The sequence below is a fragment of the Schistocerca gregaria genome, chromosome 4 (genome assembly GCF_023897955.1).
Source record: "Schistocerca gregaria isolate iqSchGreg1 chromosome 4, iqSchGreg1.2, whole genome shotgun sequence".
NCBI classification, from domain to species: domain Eukaryota; kingdom Metazoa; phylum Arthropoda; class Insecta; order Orthoptera; family Acrididae; genus Schistocerca; species Schistocerca gregaria.
In genome coordinates, this window is record NC_064923.1 from 717,849,760 (window position 1) to 717,870,846 (window position 21,087).

Consider the following 21,087-nt stretch of genomic DNA (forward strand, 5'->3'; position numbering starts at 1 on the left):
CTGAGGCCAAGATTTTTGTAGCAGAAAAATCCATAGCGTGTCCTGTGGTAATACCATGCTCAGCTACGGCTGACTTACTGGGCTGCAAAAGGCGAGTGTGGCGCTCACGTTCAATGGACCTTTCATGTACTGTGCATGTCATCTGACCGATGTAAGCTTTGCCACACTGACAAGGAAGTTTGTATATCCCAGCCTTGCGCAGACCCAAATCGTCTTTCACCGAACTGAGAAGGCACTAATCTTCGCCAATGGCTGGAAGATTACTTTAACTTGATGCTTCCTTAGGATCCTGCCTACTTTAGATAAAAGGTTGCCAATGTATGTAAGGAACGTCCCGGACCTGAACAGCTACTTATCTTCTTGACGTTATGGGTGGTCACATTTCTTCCTTCTTCCTTCTGTTACGGCCAATCGTCAGTAATATCGATGAACCCACATATGATTTGGCCATACATCTCGCCCCTCTACTGAGACCTTTTGTGGGGAAGTGCACGCATCATGTTCGCAACTCGGCCGATTTTATCAATAGACTGAAGTCACTTCAACTCAGTGAAACTGACTTACTAGTGAACTTCGATGTCATCTCACTTTTCACTAAGGTTCCTCTTATGGACATTTTGTCGCTGCCACACTAGGGAATTACAGTCCTGTGTGTGGCTAACGTTATGACACAGTGTGGTAGTAGTGAATGACAGTAGTGAATGACAGTTCTGTACTTCCCCATATGGTCACCACTGGCTAGTATGGCGCTGACCTGGGGTAGGTCCCAATCATCCAGTGTGTCAAACTGTAATACTGTGAGACCTCAAAATGTCTAGGAGTGACACTCCACAAATCTCTTACTTTCATGAAGCACTGTACGAACTGCATGTCGAAAGTTTCCCCCAGTAACAATCTTCTACGGAAACTGGACAGATCACAGTTGGATAGTCAAACCGTTGCAATGGCACTGTGCTATTTTGCGACAGAGTGTACGTCTCCTGTTTGGTACAATTCAGCACATTCCATACAGGTAGATATACTCTCAATGATACCTGAAGAATCAAACAGGTTGTTCGAAATTCCTGTCCTGGCAAATGGCTGTACCACATCAAAGAAATAGCACCACCTCCTGTTTGAAAGGAATCACATGTGAATGAGTAAAGAAAGAAAGTGGAGCAGCAGAAAACATATCCTCTGTATGGCCATGAACCCCACCCCCAACAATAAAAGTCAAGGAGGAGTTTCTTGCAACACTGACAGCATTTAGATCCACTTTGAAAAAACTAGGTTGCAGCTATGCAGGGCTATGACCTACCTTGCTCCTGGCTGGAAAAGAGTTTCCTGGCTATGACTGGCTATGATGAGAAATGGATGACTTGGAAGTCAAAGGTAATTTTTGCCAGGATCGAGGATACACTGATCGAGATGATATTCAGTGTCACTGTGGAGAAGACCTAGCTGTTCATCATATGCTTCAATGCTGACTGTCTCCAGCAGCCTGCACAGAAAATGAACTTCACGAAGGAACAGAAAATGCTTTAGAAGTCTGCAAGGTTTGGACAGAAGTATTATAGCCATAAATATGCATAATATGTATGTTTCTGATGTGGGATTAAATAAATAACTGGATGTTTTGCAGAGGAACAGCCATGTTATTCCACCAAGTGAGGTGACACAGTGATTAGCACATTGGAATTGCATTTAGGAGGATGACAGTTCAAACCTGCATCCAGCCTTCCTGATTTCCCTAAATAGCTTCAGGCAAATGCTGGGATGGTTCCTTTGAAAAGCCACAGCAAACTTTCTTCCCATCCTTCTCTAATCTGAGGGGACCAATGACCTTGCTGTTAGGTCCCCTCCCTCAAATCAACCAACCTGACATCATGTTATGGAGAGGCATTAGTTATGACTTCAGGTTGTGGCTGGTAGTGACTGAGAGAACTCTGGTGGCACAAAGGTGCAGCACAGAGATCCTGTGTCCTTACATGTTATCTCTCATGTGACAGTGTCACAATGCCTTGTTTCAAAACCCTGGACAACACCCGTTCAGAGATCTGTGAGATCTGCTGAGAGGTCAACTCCATCCAGTGCTATTATCCAGAACATCAAGGACCAGTTACAACAGTTATGGGAGAAGCTGACTCAGGAAGGCTTTAATATGCCCTTCCTCAAAGAATCAATGTATGCATTCAGGACAGAAGGGATGCAATGTCATGCTGACAAGTGGGTTCATATCACCTAATTCTTTTTAAATTTTACATTACGTACACACTCAACCCATGGAGCTACATTTTTTTCCCCTCATCCCCTTCTGAGTGCTTCACTTTTTTGGTCATTGTATTTGCTTCCTTGGGAAGTACACAAAAAGTGAGCACACTGGAGAAGATTGGTTAATTTTTAGGATGTTTCATGCTAACACTATTTAACACCACATGTAGCCTTGATGGTGGTTTCTATTCAGTGAGGAAGAGTGTCCACAAGTTTCTTTGGCTGTGCCATATCCAGCTGAAGTCACTCATTAAAAACAAAGATTCCAAGACTTACCAAGCGGGAAAGCCCCGGCAGACAGGCACAATGAACAAAACACACAAACACACACACAGAATTACTAGCTTTCGCAACCGATGGTTGCTTCTTCAGGAAGGAGAGGGAAAGACGAAAGGATGTGGGTTTTAAGGGAGAGGGTAAGGAGTTATTCCAATCCCGGGAGCGGAAAGACTTCCCTTAGGGGGAAAAAAAGGACAGGTGTACACTCGCGCACACACACACACACACACACACACACACACACACATATCCATCCGCACATACACAGACACAAGCAGACATGTCTGCTAGTAATTCTGTATGTGTGTTTGTGTGTTTTGTTCATTGTGCCTGTCTGCCGGCGCTTTCCCGCTTGGTAAGTCTTGGAATCTTTGTTTTTAATATATTTTTCCCATGTGGAAGTTTCTTTCTATTTTATTTACATCATCATTAATTTGAAGTCACTCATTGATGATTAGGTCCTTTAGAGCTGCTAACTTGCTTGGCTGTTGATTGTTAAGTTTCACACACTATTTTATATAGCCCAAGACATTCTGTGGGATTAAGGTCATATGCTTTAGCGGACTAGTCAAAGTGTGATAGGGTGCCAAAAGTTTGTCAAATCTGGGACATAAGCTCACAGGCCTGTGGTCACACAGCTGTTGTCCCCATGGAAGACAGGAGTATCCACTTATTACTCCACCAGCAACACACAGCAGATAACTATGTAAAGTTTTTAAGGTAGTGCTACCAATGCCAGTATGACAGACATTTTTTATTACACATAATAACTTAAAAACACATGATTCATACATTTTGTTCATTCAAGGCCTTATACTGCCCAAAATATTCATTTTCAGCTATTGGTTTCCTGGCTCAAAATATAGAGTTTAGGACTTCATTAAGTTGATATAATTCTAATCCTCAAGATTTTGGACACTGAACTTGTGATGAAATTTTATGCAATGGTAGTTGTAGGAATGTCCAATTGGAGGCAGTCATATCGTGTAGGTACCTGGCAGTAATAATGCACGTTGATATTAAGTGGAATCATTAGCTACTCTCTTTTCTGTTAAAATAAAATGGCAGGCTCCATTTCGTTGTTGGGCACATGCAAACTGAAGTTCATCTACAGAAAATATTAACAAAACAAGTCCTGGATTCATTCTGGTACAATGCTAGAGTGTGAGCAGTCCATGTTAAGTCAGACTACAGGTGGAGTGAATGGGTACAAAAAAAAGGAAGGAAGGAAGATCAGGATCTAACAGACTATCAAGGAAGAAACCATCCTGACGTAGTAGAATCACAATACTGAAAAAGAAAAAAAAAATGCTAAAGAACTGGGTTGGCTCTATGCAGTGCCAGCACTGCCTACCATATGCGTGATATCACAAGACATGCCCACATTATCTACCGTTTCATTCACAAGAACTCACACGTCCTTTCTTGGTACACTGGTGGTCATTGAAACAAAACAGCCTGTCATATCCCAGTACTTTACATAAAGGGTGTAACTTCTAGTATTTCTGTATTTAATATATGTAAGCTTCATTATCAGCAAAACACACATGCACAGACCTGCCCAAATTATCTATGACTTCATTCACAGTCCAAGAAATCGCACCTCATTTATTGATACATGAGTGGTAATTTAAACAAAACAGCCAGTCATGTGCCAGTACTCTACATAATGGGTGTAACTAGCAGTATTTCTGCATTTAAAATACAAAAGCTTTACCAGCAAACACATAATGACTAACCCATGACTGTGTACTCTGAACATTCTAAGCAGGTAGCTGATATTTCAATTTTAGGCCTAAATGAGGTACTGTGCAAAACAAACCAGATGAAGTCCATATCTGCACAAGGCACACATTGGCTAAAATACTGTGCTAAGCAGGCAAGCAGAAAACAAATGGGAAATCTGAATTACTGTCAGCTACTGGAAGAATGCAATTAATATGATCCTAGGCCTAAAAGAGAGTATAAACAGAAACACATCTAAATAAACACAATTTTAGAAGGGAAGAAATAACAACATATACAATCTTTATGTAAAGTGACACAGCATTATTTTCTCATCTAAAATGTCCATCAGGCAGACTAAAATTGCGTTTTTATTACATTTCGTGTAGGAAAACTTGAGTTTGTGTACAAAATCACTTTCAAGGATGACTGTGACATTTACCAATTTTAATTATGATGCCAAGGCTTTCTAAAAAGTTTCTGGACTTGTTTCCCATAATCAGATACTAACTAATACCATGATCTGATCATAATGCTCCAAAATATGCAATTTGAAAACATCCAACATGGACAAAGACAAATAAATTGAGCAAGTATCATTTTACCTGAACTGGTCATTACTTTGTACAAATAATGGTATAAAATTCCCTTGAAAACCAAGCAGAACCCATATTTACCCATTCAGAGACAACTGGAAGCTGTATTGAGTGGCAACTGTTTTCATACATTGTGTGTTGCATTTCTGGTATTTCCGTATTTCTGTCCACTCCCTATGTCTGCCCAACCAATTTTTTTATTTGTCTTGATCACAAAGTTTTTTCGTAAGAGGTACTGGTCTCAACAATACAATAGCCATTTTCAAAATCTACAATAGATATAAAAGAAAAAAAATGTTGCTGTTGACTGCAATAAGCGATTAAAAACAAAAGACAGAAAATATATATATCATTCTGCTGCCCACCAACAAGTCATAACCATGTAAAAATAATCTCAGTCTAAATTGCCATACCAGTTTCAACACCAGATATTTACAGGCTGCAATGCTACCCTAGAAGTCACTGATGTATGATATGAATAACATACACATAACTGTACCAAGTTGTAAAGAGGAGGTCCATTATAAAATACGGTTCTTTAAAATATTTTCATTTGTATTTAAATAAGTAAAAAGGCACAAGAACAAAACACACAAACACACACACAGAATTACTAGCTTTTGCAACAGATGGTTGCTTCTTCAGGAAGGAGAGGGAAAGACGAAAGGATGTGGGTTTTAAGGGAGAGGGTAAGGAGTCATTCCAATCCCGGGAGCGGAAAGACTTCCCTTAGGGGGAAAAAAAAGACAGGTGTACACTCGCGCGCACACACACACACACACACACACACACACACATATCCATCCACACATACACAGACACAAGCAGACATATTTAGGCAAAGAGTAAGGGCAGAGATGTCAGTCGAGGCGGAAGTACAGAGGCAAAGAAGTTGTTGAAAGACAGGTGAAGTATGAGCGGCGGCAACTTGAAATTAGCGGAGGTTGAGGCCTGGCGGATATCGAGAAGAGAGGATATACTGAAGGGCGAGTTCCCATCTCCGGAGTTCGGATAGGTTGGTGTTGGTGGGAAGTATCCAGATAACTCGGACGGTGTAACACTGTGCCAAGATGTGCTGGCTGTGCACCAAGGCATGTTTAGCCACAGGGTGATCCTCATTACCAACAAACACTGTCTGCCTGTGTCCATTCATGCAAATGGACAGTTTGTTGCTGGTCATTCCCACATAGAAAGCGTCACAGTGCAGGCAGGTCAGTTGGTAAATCACGTGGGTGCTTTCACACGTGGCTCTCCCTTTGATCGTATACACCTTCCGGGTTACAGGACTGGAGTAGGTGGTGGTGGGAGGGTGCATAGGACAGGTTTTACACCGGGGGCGGTTGCAAGGGTAGGAGCCAGAGGGTAGGGAAGGTGGTTTGGGGATTTCATAGGGATGATGTCCAGGCGGAGCTTCAAGGAATCCTCAGAACCTTAGGCCCCCTACAAAACCTTTCACCTGACTCCATCAAACTCCTGACCCCACCGACACCTCGCACTCCTACCTTCTACCTACTTCCTAAAATTCACAAACCCAAACATCCTGGCCGTCCCATTGTAGCTGGTTACCAAGCCCCCACAGAACGTATCTCTGCCTATGTAGATCAACACCTTCAACCCATTACATGCAGTCTCCCATCCTTCATCAAAGACACCAACCACTTTCTTGAACGCCTGGAATCTGTACCCAGTCTGTTACCCCCAGAAACCATCCTTGTAACCATTGATGCCACTTCCCTATACATGAATATCCCACACGTTTAGGGCCTCGCTGCAATGGAGCACTTCCTTTCACGCCGATCACCTGCCACCCTACCCAAAACCTCTTTCCTCGTTACCTTAGCCAGCTTCATCCTGACCCACAACTTCTTCACTTTTGAAAGCCAGACATACCAACAATTAAAGGGAACAGCCATGGGTACCAGGATGGCCCCCTCATATGCTAACCTATTTATGGGTCGCTTAGAGGAAGCCTTCTTGGTTACCCAAGCCTGCCAACCCAAAGTTTGGTACAGATTTATTGATGACATCTTCATGATCTCGACTCACAGTGAAGAACAACTCCAGAATTTCCTCTCCAACCTCAACTCCTTTGGTTGCATCAGATTCACCTGGTCCTACTCCAAATCCCATGCCACTTTCCTAGACGTTGACCTCCATCTGTCCAATGGCCAGCTTCACACATACGTCCACATCAAACCCACCAACAAGCAACAGCACCTCCATTATGACAGCTGCCACCCATTCCATATCAAACGGTCCCTTCCCTACAGCCTAGGCCTTCGTGGCAAACAAATCTGCTCCAGTCCTGAATCCCTCGACCATTACACCAACAACGTGAAAATAGCTTTCGCATCCCGCAACTACCCTCCCGACCTGGTACAGAAGCAGATAACCAGAGCCACTTCCTCATCCCCTCAAACCAAAACCTCTCACAGAAGAACCCCACTTGTGACAGAATACTTCCCGGGACTGGATCAGATCTTGAATGTGGCTCTCCAGCAGGGATACGACTTCGTAAAATCCTGCCCCGAAATGAGATCCATCCTTCATGAAATCCTCCCCACTCCACCAAGAGTGTCTTTCAGCCGTCCACCTAACCTTCGTAACCTCTTGGTTCATCCCTATGAAATCCCCAAACCACCTTCCCTACCCTCTGGCTCCTACCCTTGCAACGGCCCCCGGTGTAAAACCTGTCCTATGCACCCTCCCACCACCACCTACTCCAGTCCTGTAACCCGGAAGGTGTATACGATCAAAGGGAGAGCCACGTGTGAAAGCACCCACGTGATTTACCAACTGACCTGCCTGCACTGTGATGCTTTCTATGTGGGAATGACCAGCAACAAACTGTCCATTTGCATGAATGGACACAGGCAGACAGTGTTTGTTGGTAATGAGGATCACCCTGTGGCTAAACATGCCTTGGTGCACAGCCAGCACATCTTGGCACAGTGTTACACCGTCCGAGTTATCTGGATACTTCCCACCAACACCAACCTATCCGAACTCCGGAGATGGGAACTCGCCCTTCAGTATATCCTCTCTTCTCGATATCCGCCAGGCCTCAACCTCCGCTAATTTCAAGTTGCCGCCGCTCATACTTCACCTGTCTTTCAACAACTTCTTTGCCTCTGTACTTCCGCCTCGACTGACATCTCTGCCCTTACTCTTTGCCTAAATATGTCTGCTTGTGTCTGTGTATGTGCGGATGGATATGTGTGCGTGTGTGTGTGTGCGCGAGTGTACACCTGTCCTTTTTTTCCCCCTAAGGGAAGTCTTTCCGCTCCCGGGATTGGAATGACTCCTTACCCTCTCCCTTAAAACCCACGTCCTTTCGTCTTTCCCTCTTCTTCCTGAAGAAGCAACCATCGGTTGCGAAAGCTAGTAATTCTGTGTGTGTGTTTGTGTGTTTTGTTCTTGTGCCTGTCTGCCGGCGTTTTCCAGCTTGGTAAGTCTTGGAATCTTTGTTTTTAATATATTTTTCCCATGTGGAAGTTTCTTTCTATTTTATTTAAATAAGTAAAAAAATGTATTTACACATCTCAGGAACCTATTTGTCTTCTGACCACTTAAAGCTGTCATAATTTAATTAAATGTTCAAAAATAAAAACTGATTACTAAAATAATTCTAACTCTGCATACTTTGCAATGGCCCTAGAATTAGTATTATGAAGGAAGAATATGGAATAAACTTTGAAAACATGCCTCTCATTTTAGTAAATCATGCATGCATCAATGAACTCTGGATGGCTTTGCATCTTATATATACAAACCCAGTGGTAGCACGAAGCATTCATGGCAGTTTAGACTTACACTATTCTTACATGATTATGACTTGCTGCTGTTCAGGTATGAGAGGTATACAATTTTTATATGTTTTGGCCTTTGTTTTTAAGCTATTATTATAGTACTGGTAGATAGTAATGCTTTTTTTTTCTTTTCTTTTACTTCTATTGTAAATTATGAAGAGTCCTCCTGTGTAGCCAAAACCAGTTGTAGTGTTCTACTATACATGGGATGTGGAATGCACAATAACACAACTCATGTCTGAATAAGTGCCCACTTTATTACAACAAAGTCAGTACTGCGAAGCTACTTATCCAATGGTTGAAGCTATTAGCCAGGCTGTCTGTCAGAGATCACTCATGTGTGGTTTCAGTCAACCACCAGCAACACTGTTCATTGTCCTGGGGATTCTTTTGAAGTGATGGGTGAAAGAGCCATCCATGGTCTGGTGGTCTAAATGCTGCCTTTCAGCCTGAAGATCACTGATGATGATTAAGGTCTTCAGGAAGGAAATAGTGAATGTCAAGGTGTAACTTGAAAGCTGTGGGGACATAACTAGGAGTGGGTGAGCAGTCTGATGGAGTATTGGAGGGCAGTTGGAAAGGGTCAACACCTGTAAAAACTCTAGCAGTGTCCACGCTAGCTTAAGGTGATTGATAGACACTGTCTTGTGAATTGTGATTTGACGTACATTTGCAATCTATTTGGTTTGTGTACAGCAGACATGTCAAAAATTTGTAATACAGTTACAATGATTTTTACATTAATAAATAATAGCACTACAATAAATAAGAACACTATAAGGATTTTTCTTGGAATGTGTAACGCATTGTATCCAGCTCAGATCTCCAGTTTGTCTTGCATGAACTCGTCCACTGAGTAATAACACATCAGTGTCAGTACCTCATATAGCTTTCTTTTAAGTGAACCTAAATTCATCTGCATCAACTTGTTCCCTTTTAATTTATTACAAAGTTTCATTCCCATGCAGTGAAGTCCCCAGGCATACAGTCTGAGGCGGTGGGTGGGGAACATAAAATTTTCTTTGTTTCTGGTATCACGTGAATGGGCAAAATGGTTTCCCTCAAATAATTCATGCCTGATGTACAGAAATATAATAATGTCATATATGTATAAGGATGGCAGAGTTAATATTTTAAGTTTTCTTAATAATGGTCATGGTTCTTTGTGATTTGTAGTGCACATATTTCATATGATTTTTTTCTGTATTTTTAGTATCTGCACTGTGTTTGTCGAGTTCCCCAAAAAACAATGGATTCGAAGTAACTTGTATACGTTACTTTTCATGTGCCCATGTCACTTGCAGTTCACAATATTTGCATTGCAAATGCAAAGCTGCTCAGTTTGTTTGCCAGTTATTCAATGTGTACCTGCCAGCTGAAATTTTTATCTACATTTAAACATAAGAATTTGACTGAGTCAGCTTCTTCTATATCTTGGTTGTTGCTTACAATCGTAAGCTGCTCACATTTTGACTGTTTGCTTTTGAACTGCATCATATGAGCCTTAGATATGTTTAGATTCAACCCATTTAGCTGAAATCAAGTTTCTGATCACAGATTTGGGAATTTTTTTCCAAATCCTGATTTTCAACTAATACAGAAGTATCATCTGCAAACAGAACTGATGGGGAGCTGTTATTTAATGCTAAGTCATTAACATAGAAGATAAATAGGACTGAGCTTAGTATGGAGCCTTGTGGGACACCCTGTGATATTTGTTTCCTGTCAGAAAAATGATATGTGCCATTTGAAGAGATGCTAAGTCTTTGCTTTCTGTTGGATAAATAGGATTTAAGCCATTGTAGGGCACTGCTGCTAATTCCATACTTTTTAAATTTGTAAACAAGCACTACATGGTTTACTGAATCAAACGCCTTTGTGAGGTCACAGAAAATTCCTGCCACCTTATTTCTTTTGTCTAATGATGTACTTATTTTCTCAGTGAAACTGTTTACTGCATCTATGGTGTTTTTCCTCTCCTGAAAACCAAACTGATTGTTTAGAATAAAAGAATATTTTGCAATGAAGCTTTGAATTTGTGCAACAGCAAGTTTTTCAAGTATTTTAGATAGGACTGGGAGAATTGAGATAGGGCAGTAATTTCCCATGATCTGTCTTGATCCCTTCTTGAAGAGTGGTTTGACTTCAGCATCTTTCAGTACCTCAGGAAAACAGCCCCCTTCAAAACATTGATTTATTGTTTGAGCTAGTGGGTTTGCAATTCTGTTGTGTACCACTTTAATAACTCTGGTGGGTATTCCATCCCAACCTGCAGATTTTTTGTTTCTTAATGTTGGAATTGCATTTTCTACATCCTCCACAGAAACTTTTAAGGACTTTGTAAAGTTTTCAGAGTTTTATTTTGTTGTGATAATCTTTTACATCTACATCAGACTCTGCTACATTTATAGAGAATTCATTAAAGTACTCTGGTATTTGAGTTGGATTTACAAGAGTATTTCCTTCAATTTCAATTTTTGAAATTTCATGGTTACAGGCTTTAACACCTAACTCAGATTTAATTACTGACCACACAGCCTTTGTCTTATTTTATGATTTAAAATTGGCCTGTTATTTGCCAGTTGTTTTGCTGTCTTGACAACTCTTTTCAATATGGTTATATAGAGTCTAACACATTTAATGAAATCAATATATTTATTATGTTTTAGTTCTCTGTGCAGTTGCCTTTTCCTAACACTGGAAATTTTTATGCCCTGAGTAATCCACTTTATTTGTTATTTTATTGCTGCAGAGTCTAGGTGGAAATGTTTCATTAAAGCCACTAAGAAAACTATTTAGGAATTTCTCAAAGTTTTCTTCACTTGACTTACAGTGATCAAAAGGCCATGTTTTCTCACGTAACTGCTCACTAAATGTTAGCAAGTTTTCTTTGCTTAAGTTCCTGCTCCTATTGGTTCTCACACGTGAAATGTTCCTGTCTGTCTGTGGCAGCTCAATGACTTAAATTACCTAGATCTAGACAAAATTTATACACATCTTCATAGGTTTTCGATGTAATAGAATGCCAAACGTATGGTCGTTCCATCAAAGTATCATGAGGGGACCCAAGATTGGGGGTTACAGGGCTGTTCGGACTGTATCATCATGTAACATCACAATCTTTCTGAATCTTGTGGAGGAATCCATTAGGTACAGTATGAAGAAAAGGGTGACGTATGTGGAGACAGGTGATGTGGCCTTTTACTCACAAGACCAGATCAGGCAGGTTGGAAGATGTAGTAACAATTGTTGGAACACAAAGTCAGTAGGCAACAAGAGCACTTTGACACACAAAATGTCAGGAAGCAAAGCTCCAAGACTATATTTTTGAGCCTTACACACCTCAAGGAGTATCCAGAGTAGTGCCTCTGTCCAGAGTCTGCTATGGCTTTGCTCAACAAACCCATTGCTCCATTGGTGATTTAAGAGGCGATCAAAGAGTTCTCCATTCAACTGCTGTACAGTCCAGAATTGGTATGCCAGTCAGGCAAGAATGCTGTGAGCTTTGAGACAAGAATCCCACTATATGCACTAGGTTGAAAATGTCCATTCAGTAAAACACCATCTCCTACTGCATTAAGAAGGCTGTAACTGTTTGCTACACAGCCTCATCCGACAGGAATCAATGACCCTTCAAGGCCTTTTTTAAGAGACCAAAGGTATGATAATCACATGGGATGATTTCAGGACTATAGGGCAGGTTTTCAAGTGTGTGCCACTTGTCCCTAATGGATGAGGCTGGCCTCCCAGTTTGACTGGAGTCTTTTGTCAAACTAAGACCTCCAGGGAACTTGTTGCATAATTCCACAGTGGTAGTTTTTGACAGACATGCTGTTCTGTACACATTCTTTGTTCTCCAATGGTGTTTGTCCTTCTGAAGCCTTAGAAATGATAATAGCATGTTGGTCCCATTTGTATGCATTTGATATCATCATCTTCATAGTTCACATTTCTGCATTTACTGCACACACATCTGGAAATCATGAATACCACACTAATCCTTGTCTACATGTTGGTGCATATATATCCACATCAGAATCATGCTGAGATGCATATATGCTGCATAAGTGCCCCAAAATGCAAACTTTTTGATTATGCCTTATATGGTTTCATTCTAACTCAGTGGGTAGCACAGCTCAATGAAAAGGTCAAAGTCAGACTACTGACCTTAGTCAGCCATTATGGACATGGAACATCTGAAGAGCAAAGTCCATGTTTTGATAAAGGTTTTAAGAGTGGATTCTACTGTAATGTCTTTACGTGGTACAGCTTCCATCTGTTGAGTGACATGGTCAATTGCCAACAGAATGTACCAATATCCATCAGAAATGGGTAGTGGGCCCACAAGATTGACATGCACATGATGGAAACATCCTTCTGGGACTTCAAAGCAATCTATGGTGGTTGAGCATGTTGTGAGATTGTCTTCCTTTGGCATGGAATGCATGTACAAATCAAGAGCTTACAATCCTTCTTCACATCAGGCCATATGAAATGGTCCTTCACCAAGATTGTGGTTGGATGTATGAGGGTTGCCCAGATAGTAACACACTACATTTTTTTCTTCAGCAATTCTTTATTGAACATAGTGAGAATTAATGTGTTGACATATGCTTCTGAATTAATGGCACTGCCTCTTGGCATCACATCAATGAGAATCACACCTTCACAGTCCCAGGACATGGTGATCATGATCTTACCAGTGGAAGCAGTTGGTTTGAATTTTTTTCCTGTGGGGAATAGGAATGATGCCATTCCATTGACTGTCATTTTGTTTTGGGCTAAAAATGGTAAACCCAGGTTTCATTGCCAGTCACAAACTGAGACAAGAAGGCCTCCCTCTCTGCTTCAAAACTTTGCAACAAATAAAGACAAATGTTTTTTCTGTACAATTTGTGATCCACAGTTAGACACCATAGGACCTATCTTGCACATACTTTTGAATATCCAAGGGTGCAGATAATTGCATCTACACTTCCTTTTCTGATTGACAGATGCATCACCAACTACCAAGTCATAATGCATCTGTCCCTATGAATGACAACATTAGCTCACTGCAACATGTCAGGTGTGACAGCCTTGGATGGTCTCACCAACCGCTGAAAATTGTGGAGCTCCACTGAACCACCTTCTGATGGCCTCACCCTCCAACTAACTGTACTTCTGTCAACAGCAGACGCTCTATAGACTTTGCACAAGTGTTTGTGACTATTCCCCACAGTTTCTTTCTCTGCAGTGAGAAATTCGATGATGGCACATTGCTTGTAATGTACATTACCTACAGATGCCATTTTGAAACTGTCCTGCAGCTATGCTATCTGTCAGATGGAAACTTGGTGCTCTCACTCAGGAGACTTCAAATAGAATGTACATAATGTGTCACATTCATTGTTCTTGCCTGAACAAAAAAAAATGTGGTGCATTACTTTCAGGGCAACACTCAGATGTTGGGATGTGCCAAGTTATGTAACTGGTTGAAGATGACATTGCAGTAAGTTTGAGAAACACTGGGATGTCCATTTTTGTGAGACATCACAGACAGAATTTCAGAGTGGTCACGCCAGGAATGGCTGAAGTTCAACCTGGAGGTTCATGGAGGAGTCATAAAGAAAAGCCTGTAACTGCTGGTCTTGCTGCTGTTCTTCCATGAACCAAACATAGATGAAGTGGAATGACATAGCATTGATGCACAAGAGGTATTCTGCCACGCCATTTTACACACATTTCTTATGATGGATGTTGGTGATGAACTGTATGACATTGTTTTGGTGACAAAACCATCATGGGCAAATGTCCTTGTATGGCTTGCACAGAATCTGTGAGCAGTCAGTGGTCCATGTAAATAATCAGGTGACATCCCCTGATATCTTGCCAGAAATAATGTACTGCTTCATAAACAGCTAGAAGCTCTCCGCCATATACTGACCACTTGCATTGCAAAGATGGGAGCTTCTATAAGAAAAAATGGAGTGGCTGTTGAACATACCCTACCTCTTGTTACATGACAATGCCAATAGCGTGTCACTTGATTCTGTTGTTATTACAAACTGGATATCAGGGAGAGCGTACACTAGAGTAATGACTTGGACAAGACACTCTTTAATACATTCAAAAGTGGACTTCATTTACAAAGTCTAAATAAGTTTACATCTGCCAGTATGGTACATCTACATCTGCATCTACATCTACACTCTTCAAAACCACCATGAGCTGCACAGCAGATGGTATTGTGCCAGTTATTAGAGTTTCTCCTTGTTCCATTCACATAAGGAGCATGACAAGAATGGTTTTTTGAATGCCTCTTTGTGTGCAGTAATTATTCTAACCTTATTTTCACATCCCCACGTGATTAATATGTAGGGGGCTGTAATATATTCCTAGAGTAATCATTTAAAGCCAGTTCTTGAAACTTTGTTAACAGACTTTCTTGACATAATTTACACCTCCCATAAAGAGTCTTTCAGTTCAGTTCCTTCAGTGTCTCTGTGACACTCTCCCATGGATTAAACAAGCCTGTGATGATTTGTGGTGCCCTTCTTTGTATATGTTGAATATCCCCGGATAGTCCTGTCTAGTTCATCTTCCACACACTTGAGTAATATTCTAGAACTGGTGACATGAATGATTTGTAAGCACTCTCATTTGTAGATTGATTGCACTTCCCCAGTATTCTACCAATAAACTGAAGACAACCACCTGTGTTACCCATGGCTGAATCTATGTGATCTTTCCATTTCATATCACTATGAAGTGTTACACCCAGGTATTTGTATGAGTTGTCTGATTCCAACAGTGACACTGATATCATAGTCATATGATACCATGGTTTTTTTTCATTTTGTGAAGTGCAAAATTTTACATTTCTGAACATTTAAAGCAAGTGCCAATCTCCGCACCATTTTGAAATTTTATCGAGATCTGAGAGAATATTTATGCAGCTTCTTTCAGATAGTATTCATTATAGATAACTGCATCATCTGCAAAAAAGTCTGATTTTACTGTTAATGTTGCCTTCAAGGTCTTTAGTATCTATGTGAACAGCAAGGGTCCCAACACACTACCCTGGGGATTACTGGAAGTTACTTCTAAATCTGGCAAAGACTCTCCATCCAAGATAACATGTTGTGTCTTCCCTACCAAAAAGTCCTCAATCCAATTATAAATTTCACTTGATACCCATATTATCAGACTTTCAACATTAAGAATAAGTGTGGTACTGAGTAAAATGCTTTTTGGAAATCAAGATAATATGTGAAGACAGGGATGATTGAAACTGGATATCTGCCCAACATGGTACAAGCACTGACAGCTCTGTAATCACCACACAACCTGACATATCCATCTTCTTTTGGAACTAATATGAATGGCAAAGCCCAAGATTTGTTTGAGGGCCACATGATGCCAACTGGTATGTATTTCTTGGCCACTGCCTTCGTGAGGTCAAGTGGGTTGGCAGTAGTCTATGCAGTCTGTGACATATCAAATGGACAGATGTAGTTTTGATCTTATGAACCATTCTCTTTTTATTGGCACTCAGCACCAACCACTCTAGTGTGGAAGAGCACACACCCACATCAGGAGAACAAGCAGAAATTGTGGTACTGACCTTTGTGCTAGCAGATGATCATGATGCTGTGGGAGTATACACAAATGAGCCTGCCCCTATAATGATTAATCCCTTTCTGAAAAACTCAGCCAATATCCTTTACTAGGTTGGGCTTATGCTCAGTCTCTTGCCTGGTGCGTCTCTTTTGACTGGATGCCACTTCAGTAACTTGTGTGTCCCTAACCTGCTCCAGTAATTCTCACCCTTTAAATATTCATCTACAATGAAAATTTAAGGACAGGTCTCCATTGCAAACATTGTATCAGTTATGCATTCAAATAATTTGCACCTCATGCCCAACCACATGTTATGGACATTATAGGTTGTCAGGCTTCCTCTGCAATTTCAGCTGACCATTATTACATATGAGCTACGGCCACTGGATGCACATCCTAAATTTGCAAATAGGGTATTTTCCATCATTCAACATTGAAAATTTCATTAATAATGCAGATGAGAATGCCAGTCTTATCCAACCTCTGCTGACCCTGACATCACTACTGTCAGCCAGAGAGACAACCTGTGGACTGTCACAACAAACCCCCACCCACACAACAGTCACTGGTATCTTCAGGACTGCCTTCTTGCGAATTCAGATACTACAACAGCTTTATTTTGACACAAATGATGAACAGCCATCTGCAACACAAAAATGATGCCATCCAGCACAGAATTCACACATTTGAGGAGGATCTCCACATGGCAGAGCCATCTCGAGCAGCTTCATCTACTACCTCCACCTGATTCCAATGTATCCATTGTCCCTCTGCCACAGAGCCATCTCGACCAGCTTCGTCTACTACCTCCACCTGATTCCAATGTACCCATTGTCCCTCTGCCACAGATCAACCTTGAAGCCCTTTTGTCATGCCCCTATACACCATAAGCTCAGGCCTAAGGCACCAAGAGAATTAGATTGGCAATTGCATTTCTGATATACTAAAAATATAGAACTGTGTGATACTTGAAAACATGGAAAGCATGTTAGCAGCATTGTTGTTAGTATAGTGTTTGCTTCATTGTTCTATTCAGTTAGAACTAGGGCAATTATCATTAGTGCTGGTATCAACTGCCCATGTTTCACATAAATTCATGGTAAAAGATTTGGTAATTTTTTTTGGTGTCGTGAAGTATTTAGAGAAATCTTGTGTGACGTTTTGGTCACTTTCCATGTCTTTTTAGATGCATATAAAAACACAACTGGTAAATGCTAGTGTAAGATTCTCTCTTGATTTCAATCATCAGCATCTGGTTGGTGACTTCTGCTGACTAATGGGAAATTTTTCCTATGTGGACTCTGAAGGTACTTTAACATGTTCAGGAAGGTTCATCAAGAGAATATTGTTGAGCAAAGACATTAATCCTCTTGTTACACAACATAAAATCTTTTTTTTTTCATGAATGAAAGTGCAAAACATTCTAAGAAGTTTGGTGGACCCCATGCACAGTTTGCATATACTGCAGTGTTGAGGACCAATAGTTGAATCTGGCGACAGATTTCATCCCACACTGAACTGTTGCCAAGATGTTGATGTGATTAAAATTACGACATAATCTGGGTTTTAGATTTATCTAGTTGCCTGACACTTTCAACTCTTTTCAGAAACTGGGACAGATTGCCATCAGATGAGTAGTACAACAAAAATAAATATTTAAGATATTCACACCAGTCAGTTTAGATAGTATCAGACTGCTTTAGTCTTAATCAAATTTAATTGATTTGTACAAGGTGTTTACAGTTAATTGTGTAAAACTTCATCTTGACATGCTTGTAACACAGACTGATTTTTTATCTTTCTTTTTAGATGAGGATAGTTCACCTGATTCTGAACGGTTCCACAGCACTGATGTTGATTCAGGCAATTCAACAGCACATTCCCCAGATGGACCGAAGTCTACATCACCACAACCTATGCTCAATGGTGAGTTTTGCAGTAATATTTAAGGTATTCTGATGTATTCATTGTTAATAGTACACAGAACGGCCTAATTATTCACTGAACATAGTACCAGATTTCATTACAATGATGAAATATAACTTAGTAAATTAGGAATTGCATCTATTTGTTTGGAATCTGAGTGCATTACCAGGCATGGCCTTCCTTCTTTTACCTTACCTTAAACTGTGGACTGGCTCAACAGGGCAGCTGTAATAAGAGGTTTGTTTATTTATATATTCATCTTAAAATGATATGAGATTTTTCATCATAATAGATTGAAAATCAATTGCTCAAAAATATACATACATGTAGAATATACAAATATTCTTTTATGAGAATAGAGTAGGTGTTTGGCTGTGGCCTTAATGAAGGAACCAACATGGCATTTGCCTAAATGTTTGATTTAGGAAAAATCATGGAGAACTTAAATCAGGATTGCCAGACAAAGCAAACTGGGTCCTCCTGAATATGAGATCAGTGTTTTAACAACTGCACTGTCTCATCTGGTTGGTTCCTGTTGTACAGTATTCTTTGATGTACTCATTATTTGCTCCAGATAACTTACAATATAAATGTAGTTTCACACTTCATTGTTGCATGTACCAAGGATACATGCTAGTGACTCCTCAACCACAAACACGCTGCTATGCACCTTGCACAGAAAACTGATTCTATGCCTGTAAATGTGATATTGTGCCTCATGTACGTCATAAAGTTCTCCTTTCAGTCCACCTGAAAACTGAGTCAGCATCCCTTATGATGAGTGGGGTGCTGAATCCAGGAGAATGAAAAGCAATGTAATTGTTGGAAAAGCAGTGTAATGTGACAAGGTTGTTGCAATTAAACTGTTTAATTATTGACCATGTGTTTTAGTGATCTTTCTCATCACCTTGGGCAGTTGTTATACAATTTTGTTTCCTAATAGAAAATGCTCTTCAGAGTTTTATGTTGGTTTTTCTTTGGTAAATTTACATCCAAACAGGCACTTATTCCTTGATGGTGTGCTGAGCTATTTCTGAAACATTTATTAATGTTTCTCCTGATATGCAGAAGAGATTGGTAGATGTACTCATCTTCTGTAATAAAGATACCTTTTTTTAACAGTTCTTTACATTGACCTCAACTACTACTTCTACTAATTATTTAGGAATATTTTGTTTCAATTTCTGTGCAATACTAGGTAAATAGTCATTTACAAAATTCACCAATTCTTGAGGATTTTCTATTATTCTACCCCCATCTTTGTTTGGTATGTCATTATACAATGTGTGACTATAAAATGATGGAACAATCATTGTAAAATACTTTATCTGAAAAATATACATATTTAATTATAGTCCCTCTCAGCATACTCCCCTCCTCAATCCCTATAACACTCCAAGTGAATTTTCCGTTGATGGAAGCCTTCTTCTGTGTTCTCCATGACATGTGCCACTTTTCCTTTCGCTGCTTCAATAGACTGAAATCTTGTTCCTTTCAATGCAGATTTGACTTGGGAATAGATAAGTCACATGGTGCTAGGTCAGTTGAATAAGGTAGGTGGTCTAACACTGGAATGCTGTACTTCACTAAAAACCTCTTAACAGACAATGTGTTATAATCCAGAGCATTGTATTGATGCAGAACCCATGACTTGTTCTTCTACAATTTAGGCCATTTTTTCCTCATTTTCTCATGGAGTTTAGCAAGAATCTTGAGGTAGTAATGTTAATTAATAGTCTGATCTTCAGGAGCCAACTGAAGATACACAATTCTATGGATATTAAAAAAAAAAAAAAATCGTCATTTCTTTGAATCTTGATTTGTTCATTAGAGCTTCTTTAGCTTTCGGCAAAGATGGTCCCTATCAGTGCACAGACTGACTCTAAGTTTCTGTATTATAAGAGAAAAACCAAGAATTGTCACATGTTATCACTCTTTTCAAGAAATTTTGTCATTGTCAATGGTATTCAAAGTGTCAGTGTAAACATTTTCATGAGCTACTTTTTGTTCAGTTGTGAGAATTTTTGGTACCAGTTTCACACACACTTTTTGCATGGTAATTTGGTTATAGTTAATTTGACTTATTCATTCTTTGTCAATTCCTATAGTTGCAGAAATCAATCAAATACTTAACTGATGGCCAGGTCAAATCAGGTTACCTGCTTTTTCAATATTTTCATCCGTTTTTGATGCTGTAGGTTGTCCTGGGTGTAAGTTACCTTCAACATCTTTTCGCCATCTTGGAAACACTTGAACCACTCAAAAATTCACATACATGATAAATAGTCTTCACCATGCACTTCTTTAAGTGAAAGGCTGGTTTCAGTAGCAATTTTTCCAAGTTTCACATGAAACTTCATGATAATTCCTTGCTCTGTTATTACACTTATCATTTTTCTGCATAACAAAATAACTACTCTTACGAAAATGAAGCTCATGGCCATACTGATTTGTTCACAGACACCCGAGATGTATTTGACTGAGAAGGTATCATACTTCACAGCTGCTGGTCTTTCATCTTTGGTGCATGCATACTTACTCTGTGACAGCATTAGTCCCATTATTTTATAACCACATGTCATACTTGTCTACCCTTTCCGGTCTTTTTTTTTTTTTTTTTTTTTTTTTTTGGTGCCATGCCACATCCTTTCACTTTTATTTTCTGAATTATATATTATTTTATAATTATTTTTTTTTACCTGCAAGGAGTATGGTCCTGTAATTTTTTATACCAGTTATAGTAATACAAGAACTTGATTAGTCAGTGTTGGCTACTGTGTAAGAGCTCAAAAGCGTGTGAACACCCTAATTTTTGGCATATTTTTGATTTATTGGTTATTTTTCATGGAAAGCTCTTAAACATAACATAGATGCTGTGATCTTAAAGATGCAGCACTTAA

General features: G+C 39.9%; 1 protein-coding gene across 1 annotated transcript in view; it reads left to right on the forward strand.

Moving 5' to 3' along the window:
* LOC126267308 (JNK-interacting protein 1) overlaps nucleotides 1-21,087 on the forward strand; it is a 330,701-nt gene that overhangs the window by 255,724 nt on the left and 53,890 nt on the right. Inside the window, exon 4 of the mRNA XM_049972394.1 lies at nucleotides 18,071-18,187. Within this exon, the coding sequence (XP_049828351.1) occupies nucleotides 18,071-18,187 (117 nt within the window). The remainder of the gene's footprint in view (nucleotides 1-18,070; nucleotides 18,188-21,087) is intronic.